The following is a 14,141-nucleotide window of genomic DNA, read 5'->3' as shown; positions in this document are numbered from 1 at the left end:
TAATCAATCAATCATCATCACTTTTAGGACAAAAAAAGCCAAATATTTTCTCTTATTAGCTTCTAAAATGTGACTTTTTTCTGATTTTCTCTGTTTTATATCAATTTAAATGGGTTATTTTTGGATTTTAGAGTGTTTATTATATAAAAAAGACACATTTTCAAGATATCACCTTGTAAAACTGAGGAATTATGAATATATAACAATAGAATAATGAAGAAAAATGTCTGCAAATTATTTAATAATTTAAAAAAGCTACACACACATATGAAGATGTCTTATTTTTTAGAAAGTTTGCTTTAAAAAACAAGCAGTTATTGACCCAAACTATTGATTATTGGACATACTGAATGTTTATTTTATGATAATGGAGCAATAAAAACAAGTGCTGGAGTTATTTAAACAGCCATGAAAAGAAATTTAATAAAAAAAGCACAAAACCTGACTGTTAACTAAAGAAACAATGATTTTTATCCTTTTATATGTGTTTTTTCGAGGTGTTTAAATGCCGACTTAACTCCAACATCTTGTTATTTCTGCAGCTGACATTATTAAAGAATCGCCAATGAACTGGACGTCAAAGAGAAATTCACCTCGGATCGAAGCGAGAGACGAAATATCACCAAAAAAGAAAAGGAAAAAAGAAAAAAGAAATCCCTGAGAATTCATTCATTCATTCATTCATTCATTCATTCATTCATTCATTCATTCATTCATATTACTGACAATACGCAGCGAAGCTAAACTGACCAAAAAAAGGAGAAATAAGAGAAAAATATCATTAATCTGAACTTGCAAAGGTTTTCCCATCATGTCATAAAATAACAGAAAATTAACCCTCCTGTTGTCCTCGAGTCAAGGAAGGAAGGGAGGGAGGAAGGAAGGAAGGAAGGAAGGAAGGGAGGGAGGGAGGAAGGAAGGGAGGGAGGGAGGGAGGGAGGAAGGAAGGAAGGGAGGGAGGGAGGGAGGAAGGAATGAAGGGAGGGAGGGAGGGAGGGAGGAAGGAAGTATGGAAGGGAGGAAGAAGGAAGGAAAGGAGAAAGGAAGGGATGAAGAAGGAAGGGAAGGAAGAAGGAAGGAAGGTAGGAGGGAGATAGGAAAAGAGGAATGCAGGAAGGAAGGAAAGAAAGACAGAGGAAAGAAGGAAGGGAGGTGGAAAGAAAGCGAGAAGGAGGAGGGAGGAAGGGAGGAAGGAAGGAAGGTAGGAGGGAAATAGGAAAAGAGGAAGGAAGGAAGGAAGGAAAGAAGGACAGAAGAAAGAAGGAAGGGGGAGGAAAGAAAGCGAGAAGGAGGGAGGGAGGAAGGAAGGAAAGGAAGGTAGGAGGGATAAAGGAAAAGAGGAAGGGAGGAAAGAAGGACAGAGGAAAGAAGTCAAAACAGACGACAGGAAGGTTAAATAAAAATGTTAAATAAAAAAGTGAATTCCTTCATCATCACATCATCACATTCCTCTCAGAGCTTCACGAGTTCTGCAGGAATTCTTTGTTTTATTTGACTTTATGATTTCACTCAATCAAAGGCCAAACAAAAACTAAATATACTCCCCCCCCATCCTCCTTTCTTCCCTCTTTCTATTGATACTAAATGTGAGTTAACGTAGATAAAAGGGAAGAAAAGAAAGAAAGAAAGAAAAGTGATGAAAGAAAGAGAACAACAGCAGCTTGGTTTAATTATTGATTGACTGAGTGTTATTATTGATCATATATTGTAGCTTCTCTCTATATGAAACCTTGACTCTCGACTCTTTGTTTACATTTCACACATGATTGAACCTTTACATGCAGCTCAGAGTCAATGTTTACTTTTATTTTCTACATTTAGAAGCTGGAAAAACAATTTATACACATTTATACTGACTGGATTTCTCCTAATGTGGGAAATAAAACACAGGGAGGAAGAAGGGAGGGAGGAAGGGAGGGAGGAAGGAAGGAAGGAAGGAAGGAAGGGAGGGAGGGAGGGAGGGAGGAAGAAGGAAGGAAAGGAGGGAGGAAGGAAGGATGGAAGGAAGGAAGGAAGGAAGGATGGATGGAAGGGAGGAAGAAGGAAGGAAGGAAGGAAGGATGGATGGAAGGGAGGAAGAAGGAAGGAAAGGAAGGAGGAAGGAAGGATGGAAGGGAGGGAGGGAGGAAGAAAGAAGGAAAGGAGGAAGGAAGGGAGGAAAAAGGAAAGGAAGGAAAGGAGGGAGGAAGGGAGGAAGAAGGAAGGGAAGGAGAGAGGAAGGAAGGAAGGAAAAGAGGGAGGAAGAAGGAAGGAAGGAAGGAAGGAAAGGAGTGATGAAAGGAAAGAAGGCATCAAAAATCAGGAGCAAACTTTCAAGATTTAGTTTTTTAGATTTATAGTTTTTCTCTATATTTTTTTTGCATCTAAATACTCAAATAAGTGTCAGCATGCATAAAAGTAAGGCTCAAAATGACCTAAATGTGGTTTCTCTACTGATATAAACACTGTTATTGAAGCACTTTTCATTCTTTAAGTCTTTTTTTGCAGGAAAAACGTTGAAATTAAAAGACACTAAAAAGCAGTTTAAGCTTCATTTTTAATGTGCAACAAGCATCAAAAATCCAGAGCAAACTGTCAAGAGTTAGTTTTTTGGATTTATAGTTTTTCTGTTTTTTTTGTGAAGACTGTTTCTAACATTTCTGCATAATAGTAAGGCTCAAAATGAGTCTTTTTTGCAGGAAAAACATGGAAATTAAAAGCAAAAAAAAATGCAGTTAAAGATGAGAAATCAGCAGCTTCAGTCTGATTGTGCAACAGGCATCAAAATCCACACGATTTACTTCATCACATTTGTTTTCAGGGTAGTTTTTCTAACATTTCTGCATAAAAGTAAGACTCAAAATGACTTAAATGTTGTTTCTCTACTGATATAAACACTGTTATAGAAGCACTTTTCTTTCTTTAAGTCTTTTTTGCAGGAAAACTTTGAAATTAAAAGACACTGAAAAGCGGTTTAAGCTTCATTTTTAATGTGCAACAAGCATCAAAAATCCAGAGCAAACTGTCAAGAGTTAGTTTTTTGGATTTATAGTTTTTCTGTGAAGACTGTTTCTAACATTTCTGCATAAAAGTAAGGCTCAAAATGAGTCTTTTTTGCAGGAAAAAGGTGGAAATAAAAAGCAAGAAAATGCTGTTTAAGATCCAGAAGATTTAGTTCATCAAATTTGTAGTTTTACTCAATTTTTTTTGCATCTAAATACTCAAACACGTATCAGCATGTGAAGATAGGGGAGTTTTTCTAACATGAACACTGTTATAGAAGCAATTTTCCTTTTTTAAATATTTTTGCAGGAAAAAAGCCCAATAAAAAGCAAAAAAATGCAGTTAAAGATGAGAAATCAGCAGCTTTAGTCTATAAATTTCTACTTTTTTCTCTATTTTTTTTGCATCTAAATCCTCAAAGAAGTGTCGGCATGTGCAGCCGAAGCTCCTTCCTCTGTGCACGTAACACTAACTATCATCCGGCTCGGTGCCAAAGAAACAAAAACACACGACGACGACAGCAGCAGCAGCAGAATCTATATCACACTCATACCAGAGCTGCTAACTATAAGAGCACTTCACACACACACACACACACACACACAGAGACACACACACCTCTTACGGCCTTGTGGCTGGTGGAGGCGGCTGCAGCGGCGGCGGCGGCGGTGGTGTAAGCGGTCGGCTGGCTGAGGGCTCGGCTGAAGTGTTCGTCCACCACGGCGCTGATGTCTCCCTGGAAGTAGGTGAACAGGACGCAGCGGGAGCTCAGGTACTCGGCGCCCGGCGGCAGATCCTTGTCCTCCTCTTTAATCGCCAGGGGCCCCGAGGGACCGGCGGGGGCCCAGCCGGCTGCCACCGCTGCCGTCCTGGGGGTCTTGCATTTTGGAATACAAAGCCAGTTTCTAAGAAGGACATGCAGATTGTTTTTATGTGAGACTGAGGAGCTGCAACACTCATATTTAATTACATATTTATAGTTTTAGAGACAATAAAAAACCTTTAAATCACACAAAAATCTCACTTTTCTGCATCCAACAGGTGTTTATTAGCAGGTTTATCACCTAAACTCTCTGCACAGTTTATATAAAGTTGGAATAATTTACTTTTCAGACACATTCCTCTATTTTATTTCACTCATCATCACTTTTAGAGCAAATATTTTCTCTTATTAGCTTCTTAAATGTGACTTTTTTCTAATTTTTACAGTTTTTATATAAATTTAAATGGATTAAATGATTATATTTAAATTAAAAATCTGTCTTTTGGTGATGTCATATCCATCTTATAGTGCACAATGTTGATAATCAATCAATCATCATCACTTTTAGAGCAAAAAAGCCAAATATTTTCTCTTATTAGCTTCCTAAATGTGACTTTTTTCTGATTTTTTACAGTTTTTATATCAATTTAAATGGATTATTTGGGGATTTTTGAGTGTTGATTATATAAAAAAAGACAATTTTTCAAGACATCGCCTTAGAGAACTGAGGAATTATGATGGACAAATAACCAAATAACAATATAACAATAGAATAAAGGAGAAAAATGTAAATGCAAATTATTTAATAATAAAAAAAAATAAACACACAATTACAATTATTGACCCAAACTCTGTAAATTCTGAATGGTTATTTTATGATAATGGGGCAATAAAAACAATATTTATAGTTTTAGAGACGACAAAAACCTTTAAACCTCATAAAAATCTGATTCTAGGATCACTGTCGCCCATAAAGTTGGAATAATTTACTTTTCAGACACATTTCTCTTTTTATTTCCTATTTAAACACATCAATAATCACCTTTAACCAGGTGTAATGAGATTAATTAATACAATTTAGAGAATATTTACACTTTATCTATATATCATATCATGGAAAGAGGTAAAAAATGTTTTATTCCAGCTTTATGTGCGACTGTGTAAATTCACTGTTGTTGCCGATAAAGTTTTTTTTTTAACTTTATTGCCTTTAATGCACATTAACAGGCAAATTAACATCACAAAAGAATACAAAAAATAAAAAAACATCTTGAGATTGGGTCTCATGTAAAGGGTATATAACACATGTCTTATCTAGTTCAGTACTTCTATCTTATTTTAGATAATTAAAAAAAAAAAGAAAAATAATTATAATAAGTTAAATAGAGTCAAGTGTGTAAGAGTCCGAGGCAAGATAGTCATTAACTGGGGTCCACCTTCTCATAAGAACAGGTACTTTTAGCTGTAATTAGCATATATTACTGTCATATATTCCATTATTTAAACATGTTTTACTCTCTGTAACATTTAAAAGCTGGAAAATGAATTTATACACATTTCTACTGGCTGGATTTCTCCTAATGTGACTCACAGTGGAGAAAAAACGGACATAAAATGCACTTTTTTTTAATTATTATGCAGCTTTTATGTATGCAAATGTATAAATATGATTATAAAAACTATAAAAGAACTGTTAAATGTTCTCCTGGACCATAAAATAGTGATTTTAAATGTGAATTAGTGTTAGAGATTAATTATAAGTCAGAATATGAACAGTATTTAAAGGGTTAAATACAGTTTTATACAGATTTTTTGCAACATTTCTGCATAAAAGTGAAGCTCAAAATGATCTAAATGTTTTTTATTTACTAGAATATAAACTGTTTTAGATGCATTTTTCTTTTTTGAGTCTTTTTATGGGAAAAAGTGAAAATAAAAGACACTAAAAAGCAGTTTAAGCTTAATTTTTAATGTGCAACAGGCATCAAAAATCCATCATGTAGACATGTTTTACTTTCTGTTACCATGGTGATTTAATCTTGATAGATAAAAGTGTTTATATTGTCAAAATTGTATTGATTAATCTCATTATACCTGGTTAAAGGTGATTACTGATGAGTATAAATAGGAAATAAATAGAGGAATGTGTCTGAAAAGTAAATTATTCCAACTTTATGAGCGACTGTGTAAATTGATATAATCTGTGGAGAGAGATTAGGAGGTTAAACCTGCTAATAAAAACCTGTTGGATGCAGAAAAGTGAGATTTTTATGAGGTTTAAAGGTTTTTGTCGTCTCTAAAACTATAAATATTGTTTTTATTGCTCCATTATCATAAAATAACCATTCAGTATTTACAGAGTTTGGGTCAATAATTGAAAAAAAAAAAGACATCTTCATATGTGTGTGTATTATTTTGACATTTTTCTCCTTTATTCTATTGTTATTTGGTTATTTGGTTATTTATCCATCATAATTCCTCACTTCTCCAAGGCGATGTCTTGAAAAAATGTCTTTTTTTATATAATCAACACTCAAAAATCCCAAAATAATCCATTTAAATTGATATAAAAATAGAAAAAATCAGAAAAAAGTCACATTTATGAAGCTAACAAGAGAAAATAGTTGCTCTAAAAGTGATTATGATTTAAATAATAAGAGGAATGTGTCTTAAAACTAAATTATTCCAACTTCATGGGCGACGCAGCCTGTAAAACACTGATATGTTATGTAAAAAAAGTACAATTATAATCTTTTAATCAACATTTCCTCTTTTAAAATACACTTATAATAGTTCACCTTTTAATTTTAACTCATATTACTGTATAAACTGATACACTAAGGGAGCATTTTTATTAGGAACACCTGTTCAATGCAACGGCTCGGCCATAAATTCCTCTTTTATGAAGCTTATACATTTTCAGTTTGGTGATAATTCAGCTTTATTATCTTATATCATATAATAATATCATGTGTGGCGTACTGTTCCTATTATATTTAGATTGTTTTTATATATAAGGCTCTCCATGCTGCACACAATGATTTAAAAGTCTGTTATTTATTGTAATATTGCATAAACTGCACTTTAAAATGCATTAAATGTAAAATAATGCATCAGAATTAAGTGTAAATTATGCATCATATATATATATATTTATATTTTTATGGGCTCTGCTGTGTGGATGACATACTAAGTGAGTTTTGGCACTATGTGAAATATGCCTGCATGTTGACTGAGAGGTTTTAAGAGAGTTAAAAAAAAAAAGGTCTTTAACAGTAAATATTCACACAGTGCTTGAAGCCGCTTACAGACACTAACGTGACTAAAGTGACGTGAATGCACGTGCAGACATTACATGTTAGAATTACACTATACTTCATATTAATGGATAAAAATTAGCATTAGATATATTAATTTAAATCTTGTATTAAAGGCTTTATTTATAGGTTAAATAAGCGTTATAAAATTACACTAATTAAGCTTTTAATATATAATAATTATCATTTTTTAATCAGTTTTGCCTTTAAAAATTAAATAAATGACATAAAAACTCACTTTGACTTTATTAAAGCTCATTTGTGATTTTATTAATGTGGAAAAACCCCTTTAAATATTATTAATAACTATAATATGATGCATTCAATGACACTTTTTTCCACTTATGACTGACTAAAATTAGCTCTGAGAGACGCCACAAACCATCTGTTTACGCTCGGCTGAACTTAAAGCCTCTAAATAAAGTTGTTAACATGAATATAATGAACATTTTCTGGATTTATAGCAAATAAAATCATAGAGGAAGTTGTAATAGTTGAAGGTATAAAGTCTTATATATTACGCATTTACGCATATTAGCAGCTAAAGGCGGTTTAATCGCTAATAATTACATTTAATTAAGTTTTAAATGCCGGTTTTACAGAATCTTAGTGGGAATAATTAAAGTTTTTTGCACGTTTTAAGCTCATACAATAGAAATAATCAGTTTTTTAAAATAAAGATCCATACCTGGTGGTGATAAGGACTGTAGGAGCTGAAATAAGGCTGAGGACCAAACACTTGGTACATCACATCCAAGCAGCTCATGGCGAAAAAAAAAAAAAATCACGGAGAAGAGCCAAGCTTCATTTAGAGAGCATGAAGAAGTCTGTTTGAGACGGAGAGGAATCAGTAATCCCTGCAGCAGCGGCGGTGGCGGTGGTGGTAGAAGAAGAAGAGGAAGAGGAGGAAGAGGAAGAGGAAGAAGAGGAGGAACACTTTTGGAGAGTGTCTGTGCAGCGCTGGGCTCTTTTACGCACTGGACTGAGGCCGGTGCGCACTGAAGGGAAACCCCTCCACTCTCCACTGTTACCCCCCCCCCCCTCTCCCCCTCCTCCCCCCCTCTGCATGCATGACACTTCCCCTCCAGCCAATCAGAGACCGAGCTCCACCTTCTGCCTTAATGACCTTTTAATTACGGGACATAAAGTCATTAAGTGTCATATTTATATAGCAGGTTATTTCATGCTTTAACGCGCCAACACCAGAAAATAGTATATAATAATAATAATAATAATAATGCAAATATTTTCATCAATATATGTTTTTAAAGGGTATGGAATAAATTACAGTCTGTTGCTTAATCTTATTTAATGTAATTAACACATGTTTAATACATAGATTCATGCATAAAGTCATTAAGTGTCATATTTATATAGCAGGTTATATTATGTTTTAATGCGCTACCACCAGAAAAATAGTAAATAATTAATAAATAATAGATAGTAATGCAAATATTTTTTACCTATATTTGAATTCTATTGTTTCTTTCTGGTTAAATATGTTTTTAAAGGGTAAAGTCTGTTGCTTAATCTTATTTAATGTAATTTACACCCATTAAACATGTTTAATACATAGATTCATGCATAAAGTCATTAAGTATTAAGTACTTTACTGTAGTACAGTTTGAGGTATTTATACTTTACTGTAGTACAGTTTAAGGTACTTATACTTTACTGCAGTACAGTTTGAAGTACTTGTACTTCACAGTAGTACAGTTTGAGGTACTTGTACTTTACTGCAGTACAGTTTAAGGTACTTATACTTTACTGCAGTACAGTTTGAAGTACTTGTACTTCACAGTAGTACAGTTTGAGGTACTTGTACTTTACTGTAGTACAGTTTGAGGTACTTGTACTTTACTGCAGTACAGTTTAAGGTACTTATACTTTACTGCAGTACAGTTTGAAGTACTTGTACTTCACAGTAGTACAGTTTGAGGTACTTGTACTTCACTGCAGTACTTTTACTGTAATAGTTTTTCTCACACATCTTTCACTGGTAACAGAGTATTTTTACTCTTCTTTAGTGGTATTTTCTCTTCAGTTAATGTTCTGCATACTTCCTCCACCACTGTGTAAGACTTTCAGCTCCTTCCTGGGATTTTATGGATTCTTCAAAATACTGCCGTGACCCGGATTCGAACCGGGGTTGCTGCGGCCACAACGCAGAGTACTAACCACTATACGATCACGGCGAGCTGTACTTAGGATGGGGACCATGAGAGCTCCCACAGAGATACTTCACTCCTATATTAATCAATGCAGTGGTTAGAAAGTCAGGCACAAAATGAAGTAAGGATTAAATATCTGAGTATTTCTTTGTACCACTGGTGTTGCTGCTACTACAGTGAATGTAATGATATATGATGCAAATGTAGAGTGAAATATTTTAGGTTTTCAGGTTATAAAGACCAACAACTTCCTCACATTCAGCGTGGTGTGTAACATCATTACAGGTCTGATGATGATTGCAGACAAATTCAGATCAGAGTGTGACGTGAAACACCAAATATGCTGAATATCAGTACGTTTTTTGGATCAAAATATTAAAATATTTAGGCCTGCTAACTTAATTTTTGTAATGTAGGTAATTATTAAAAATCACGAGGAAGGAAGGAGGGAAGGAAAGAAGGAAGGAAGGGAGGAAGAAGGAAGGGAAGGAGGGGGGAGGAAGGGAGGAAGAAGGAAGGAAAGGAGGGAGGGAGGAAGGAAGAAGGAAGGAAAGAAGGAAGGGAGGACGGAAAGGGAGGAAGGACGGTGGAAAGAAGGAAGGAAGGAAAGTAAGAGGGAGGGAGGAAGAAGGAAGGGAAAGAAGGAAGGAAGGGAGGAAGAAGGAAGGGAAGGAGGGAGGAAGAAGGAAGGGAAGGAGGGAGGGAGGAAGGGAGGAAGAAGGAAGGGAAGGAAGGAGGGAGGAAAGGAGGAAGAAGGAAGGAAAGGAGGGAGGGAGGAAGGAAGAAGGAAGGAATGAAGGAAGGGAGGATGGAAAGGGAGGAAGGACGGAGGAAAGAAGGAAGGAAGGAAAGTAGGAGGGAGGGAGGAAGAAGGAAGGGAAGGAGGGAGGGAGGAAGAAGGAAGGAAAGGAAGGAGGAAGGGAGGAAGAAGGAAGGAAAGGGGGAGGAAGAAGGAAGGGAAGGAGGGAGGGAGGAAGGGAGGAAGAAGGAAGGGAAGGAAGGAGGGAGGAAAGGAGGAAGAAGGAAGGAAAGGGGGATGAAGAAGGAAGGGAAGGAGGGAGGGAGGAAGGGAGGAAGAAGGAAGGGAAGGAAGGAGGGAGGAAAGGAGGAAGAAGGAAGGAAAGGAGGGAGGGAGGAAGGAAGAAGGAAGGAATAAAGGAAGGGAGGATGGAAAGGGAGGAAGGACGGAGGAAAGAAGGAAGGAAGGAAAGTAGGAGGGAGGGAGGAAGAAGGAAGGGAAGGAGGGAGGGAGCAAGGAAGGAGGGAAGGAATGAAGGAAGGGAGGACGGAAAGGGAGGAAAGACGGAGGAAAGAAGGAAGGAAGGAAAGTAGGAGGGAGGGAGGAAGAAGGAAGGGAAGGAAGGAGGAAGGGAGGAAGAAGGAAGGAAAGGAAGGAGGAAGGGAGGAAGAAGGAAGGAAAGGAGGAAGGGAGGAAGAAGGAAGGAAAGGATGAAGGAAGGGAGGAAGAAGGAAGGAAAGGAGGGAGGAAGGGAGGAAGAGGGAAGGGAAGGAGGTAGGGAGGAAGGAAGGAGGGAAGGAAAGAAGGAAGGGAGGAGGAAAGAAAGAAAGAAGGAGGGAAGGAGGAAAGAAGGAAGGGAGGAAAGAAAGGAAGGAAGGAGGGAGGGAGGAAGGAAGGACAGAAGGAAGGAAGCGAAGGGGATGGAGGAAGGAAAGAAGGAAGGGAGGAAAGAGAGAATGAGGATGCTCCTAACAGGAAGTTAAAGAGTCTTTATCTCCTGGTGCACGTTTCCTGTTTAAGGGTTAAGATCAGAACATTCAATAAAAACAAACACACATATCTTCGGCTTTACAATATAAATCTTAAATCTGTTTTATTCCAACACGTCTGAACCTATAAAAGCAGCAGCTCAGAGGTTTCTAACCACAGAGCAACCGAGCGTCTGCAGGTTTTCCCTCCAAACCGAAGACTCGAGTGATTTCTCTGATTAGTTCCTCCTCTGCGGCTGAAAGTGTGTTAATCAGTGAAATCACCTGTGAAGTGTTTGTTTGGAGGGAAACCTGCAAACATCTCCATCGCCTCCTGACTGTGTGTGAATCTCTCTCTGCAAGTGTTATATTGTGTATATATTAGTGTGATTGTGGGTGAATGTTTGTATCAGTGTGATTTCAAAGTTTGCAGCATTACATGAATAACTGTAATCTTATTTACTGCAAAATGTCTGGAGCTATAATACAAAAGACAGTTACATAAAAATTACTGTATTTTACAGTTGTGTGCAGCCATTATATTACTATGTTTTGTTTTACAGTTATAATATTGCTACTGTAAATATAAACCCATTAAACTTAAAAATTGTTTGATTTTAGCATCGGAAAAGGTGTAGAGAGGTACTTTTGAATGATTTGACTACAGCTGCTACAATTAGTTGATTAGTATATTAACAGAAAATGAATTGAAAACTATTTTGATAATCAATTAATTTAAAATGTTACTTTATCCAGTTTCTTAAATATGACAGTAAACTGAATATCCTTTGCTTGAGGACTGTTGGATGAGCCTAAACAAGATATTTAACCTCCTGTGACTCTGCGTCCTCATATGGGAATATTACATTTTGAGCTTTGCTGGACTTTATACTTCATTTTGCTGAACTTTTACCTGTTGTCCTCATTCGTGCACACTTTTTTATGCCACCTAGTGGTCGAAAAAGCACATTACAGTGTAAAAATCAGTTTAAAAACTAAGTGCCATGCGTCTTGGCCAAGTCAATCAACAGCTGATCCCCAGATAAAAGCGGACCAGGTGCAAAAGCTTATCAATTTTGATGGTTGAAACATGTTTATTTATGCTTAATAATGTTTGTAGTTTGATACGTTTAACACATATTTGACTAATTTAAGCAACAACAAGCTACGACACTGCTAATCATTAAGTACTTGCAACTTTATTATCCTTTGTGCAATGGAAAAGTGTAAATATAAGGAAATAAACAGTTTTATACACAGGTGAATTAATTGTGTTATACAGTAAAATAATCCCCATATGAAGGGAATTATTTTTTTGTTTAAAGACGATGCTTAGTTGTACTTATGAGGTCTGACTAATCCCAAATATGTAGGAGAAATTAAAAATGCATACCAAACAAAAGCTGCAGGTCTCAGGAGGTTAAAGTTGCATCTTGGACTTTGGGAAATTGTGACTCAACTAATCTAAAAGCAACTGAACTTAAAAGAAAAGTAATCAAATGAAAATGATCATTAGTTGCAGCTCAAGTACATCACAGCATACTCAGACCGTTGCACCACAGCTCATAACATCTCTGTTATGATTCAGATGTCCATTGAAAGCATTTTAATTTCCAGTACTGCTTATTGTTGTTGTTTATATTGGCTAAGTACCGTGGAGCCCTGCTGTTTATTTTGGGGGATTATAACAGCTGCAGACTGGACAATATTCTGCCATCATTTCAACAGTATGTGGACATTCCCACCAGAAAGGGAAAACATCTTGGATTTGTACTACAGTAATGTTACCGACATGTTTTGTGCCCGTTCGTAACCAGAACTTCACAGAAGAACGGGTCAAAGACCTGAGAGCCGTCCCTCTACTGGACCCCAACAATCCCAGGACCTGACAGCATCCCTGCAAAGGTGGTCCCCTCACCCTTATAAAAAAAAACAAAAACAACTGTATGAGCATGGGTAACCACCGTAACCTGTCTAAGCCGGCGAGCATACATCCATGAGCCTCCTCCTTGCACGAAGTGGTGCACTGCAGAAAAAGTGCAAAATTATTGTTCTACACGTCGGAGTAAATGATTTACCGAAAAAACAAGGTGACAAATATTTAACAGTACAAATGGAAAGGCCTCTCTCTAATATAAGCCTGCCTCCAATAAAAGCCTGTTACCATCTGCAGTTGACGTAAATAAAGGCCCCGTCCACTCTTAGAGAAAATACGGTATTATAAAAGATAGTTAACCTTCTGGTTTCATTAGGGTTGTGTCATATAGAGAATACTCTTAATACTGTAAATTGAGCATTATCATCATTATTAAATATATATCATGATACTCATCAACATCGATCAATATAAAACAACATATCGTCCAACCGTACTAATAGGTACCCATCACTGCATCTTCCTATCCTCATCAATAAGAAAACTGTTGAAATGTTTGACAGCTTCTAATATCTTTGACTCACACTGGAGAATAAACTCAGCTTCCACCAGCAAACAAAGGCCCGATGGCTGATGGCTCCTTTTGTGGATGTCCACAAAAGGAGCCATCAGCCATCGGTAAGCTCAAAGGACTCTGTGTCGCCAACCTCCCTCCATCTCCTCCTACTGTTGTACCAAAGTATTGTCCAACCCATCCTGCTCTACATGTCCACCTGTTCCTTCAACATACTCTCTGTCAAACTCTGCTGCCAAGATAATATACAATCTCCCCACGCCCAAACCCCGACCTCTCAGAGCTCAAATCTAAGGTCATCACACACATTTCAAAAACACCACAACAGCACAGGACATCCACCCACCAACCCACCCACTCAAATCACCACTTCACTAACCCTAACCCGTCCCTGAGGTTGGACGAGGCCTCGCTTTGACCGGGAATAAACAGCTCGTTTCGGTGTGCTGTGGTGCTGTACTTCATGATTACTGTCTGTCACTGCTCTGTGATGATGTGTTTAAAGTTTAAAGTTGATTTTCCTTCTGATGTACAGAGCTGTGAAAGAGAATTCCCCACAGTAACACTAAAGTCTAATATAGCAAATTTTCCTTATGCCTCCATTTTGACTGGGGAGGACAACATGTGTTAATTCAGAAATGAGCTATACTTTAATCTAAATGAGGCCTATTGACCATAATTCCCAAAATATGTGTAAAACCTGTGGTAATACATTGGAATAAGGTTGGCTAAAAAGGTCTAACACAGTATT

The 14,141-nt window shown here is 36.8% G+C and overlaps 1 protein-coding gene and 1 non-coding gene across 2 annotated transcripts in view; both read right to left on the bottom strand.

Moving 5' to 3' along the window:
- The window catches only part of vgll2a (vestigial-like family member 2a), a 15,177-nt gene extending 7,310 nt beyond the window's left edge, over positions 1-7,867 (bottom strand). The window contains 3 exon segments of the mRNA XM_062436832.1: positions 3,601-3,821; positions 3,823-3,887; positions 7,751-7,867. Coding sequence (XP_062292816.1) covers positions 3,601-3,821; positions 3,823-3,887; positions 7,751-7,828 — 364 coding nt within the window. The 5' untranslated portion in view covers positions 7,829-7,867.
- A 1,318-nt stretch (positions 7,868-9,185) lies between these two features.
- On the bottom strand, positions 9,186-9,257 carry trnah-gug (transfer RNA histidin (anticodon GUG)). Its single transcript has one exon. It is a non-coding gene; the product is annotated as a tRNA-His (tRNA).
- Positions 9,258-14,141: the final 4,884 nt, after the last annotated feature.

Source organism: Scomber scombrus, chromosome 17 (genome assembly GCF_963691925.1).
Source record: "Scomber scombrus chromosome 17, fScoSco1.1, whole genome shotgun sequence".
NCBI lineage: Eukaryota > Metazoa > Chordata > Actinopteri > Scombriformes > Scombridae > Scomber > Scomber scombrus.
Note: the sequence above shows the minus strand (reverse complement) of the source record. Positions and strands in the feature narration are given on the sequence as shown.